This window comes from Tupaia chinensis, unplaced genomic scaffold, assembly GCF_000334495.1.
Source record: "Tupaia chinensis unplaced genomic scaffold, TupChi_1.0 Scaffold000273_1, whole genome shotgun sequence".
NCBI lineage: Eukaryota > Metazoa > Chordata > Mammalia > Scandentia > Tupaiidae > Tupaia > Tupaia belangeri.
The window spans coordinates 2,910,219-2,912,020 of record NW_006159755.1 but is presented as its reverse complement, the minus strand read 5'-3'; the positions used below and the strand labels follow the sequence as shown (position 1 = coordinate 2,912,020).

General features: G+C 49.9%; 1 protein-coding gene across 1 annotated transcript in view; it reads right to left on the bottom strand.

The window, feature by feature from the left end:
• The window catches only part of SART1 (spliceosome associated factor 1, recruiter of U4/U6.U5 tri-snRNP), a 20,986-nt gene that overhangs the window by 15,941 nt on the left and 3,243 nt on the right, over positions 1-1,802 (bottom strand). The window contains exons 2-4 of the mRNA XM_006149922.3: positions 1,103-1,160; positions 677-732; positions 26-152 (exon numbers count right to left, since the gene is read on the bottom strand). Coding sequence (XP_006149984.1) covers positions 26-152; positions 677-732; positions 1,103-1,160 — 241 coding nt within the window. The remainder of the gene's footprint in view (positions 1-25; positions 153-676; positions 733-1,102; positions 1,161-1,802) is intronic.

Here is a 1,802-nt window from a genome sequence, read left to right as displayed (position 1 = left end):
CCCCCACCGTGGCTGGACCCCTCACCCTAGCTTTTGGTTCAACAGGCGCTTTTCCTTGGCAGCTGCCAGCTTCTCCCGTAGCTCCTCTCGCTGTCGCAAGGCCATGGGGTTGATGACTTCAGCTGTCACAGGCTCCTCCTTGGTACCCGCCTCTGGAAGGTGGAACAAACATGAGGCTATCCCTGCTGGTGGGGAGAGGAGGGAGCCACTCACCTTGCCCCCTTCCAGCTCAGAGGGCCAGAAAGGGCAAGAAGAGGAGCAAGAATCCTTCCCCTCCCTACTCCCATTTAACCCCCTTTCCCATGGCAGACTGTAAAACATGACAGGACCCTCTATACTTTCCAAAACCCCTCAAATCATGCTTTTCGAAATATCCAAACATCCCAGGCAGCAGCAACTACACACATCTCAGCCCATCTAATACCACCTCATGGCCAGAGTGAGAATACGCTTGTCCTCCCACTCAAGCCCACAAAGCAAGCACCCCGTTATGAGCCCCCAGCCAGCTCAGTTCATGGGCATGCCCACCCAGGGGCAAGAAGAGGCCTTGTGCCCTCTGGCAAGTACATGCACGCACAAGATGACAAGACGGTACTGAATCTGTGCTCTGAGCTCACTTTCTTCAAAAACCCCTCCAAGGGTCCTCCCTCAACTCTACCCTTTGCCTCATACTCACCTTTTTTGACAGCACTGACCTCCAAGGGTTTCAGCCCCAGCTTTGCCCGGAGTTTACTGAGGACAGAAGTACAAGTGTTAGGGACTGTCAAAGAAATGGCATCGGGTGCATTTCTGGTCAGATGAAAGGTGAAAACAAGATGGTACTGAGTGGTCCTAAGGGTTCCAAACACAGGGCCTGATCCAGGCAGCCTAAGGCAATAGGAGGGCACTGGTCTAGTCAAGGAACACCAGGCCTGGGCTTTTTCCAACCAGTGAACACCATCTTTCCTCTTGGGTCCTAGTTTCCTCTTCTGTCATGCAGACAGTCAGCTAAGATCACGTACATAGCCCTTCTAGCTCCAGTCAGCACACTTCAGGGTGAAAAGCTTCCCAGGTGGCTGCCCCAGAAGAAAAAAAGCTAAAACACATGGAAGAAATTACTCACTTGGTTTCCTCGATGCTGAGTGACGAGGCATCTCCTGAGCTAGTCTTGGAACTGGCAGCTGGAATAACAAGAAGCGTGGTTCAGAAACTGCAGCCTCCTTCCACCCAGCCTCCCAGCAGCTCCTTCCACCCAAGTCTCAGACTCTGAGGTCCCTTCCTCTTCTGCCTTCCTCTCCTGACCCAAGAGGTCCAACTTTCTATGTGCTCACTCTGCCCTCTCCACTTCTGTATGTTCTGCATCTTCAACCCAAACTGTCTTCTCTCATCTTGTTCTGACAAAATACTACCTAAATACCAAAATTAAACATCTGCGTTATAAAGCCCTGTCCAACTGTTTAAAATACATATATATAAGTAAATATATAAATACATACAAATACACACTTTTTTTTTTTTTTTAAGAGAAAGATTTTCGCTACAGGGCACATGCACTCACCAGAGAGACAGAGAGAAAAAGAGAGAGAGAAAATGAGAAATCACCCCCCCGGGGGGATGGCCATGCCATAGTCCCTTCTCCTCCATTCACTTCTCAGGATCTTGGACACACATGTACATGCACCCGGCATGAGTTTTAATCCACCAGGTTCAGAACTCAAACCACCGTCAACTACATGGGAGTCCAGTGACATCACCTTTATTCCACCTGCTGGTCTCCACATACAGGCTCTTTAATAGAGAGCACACACACTCGCGAGGGAAAG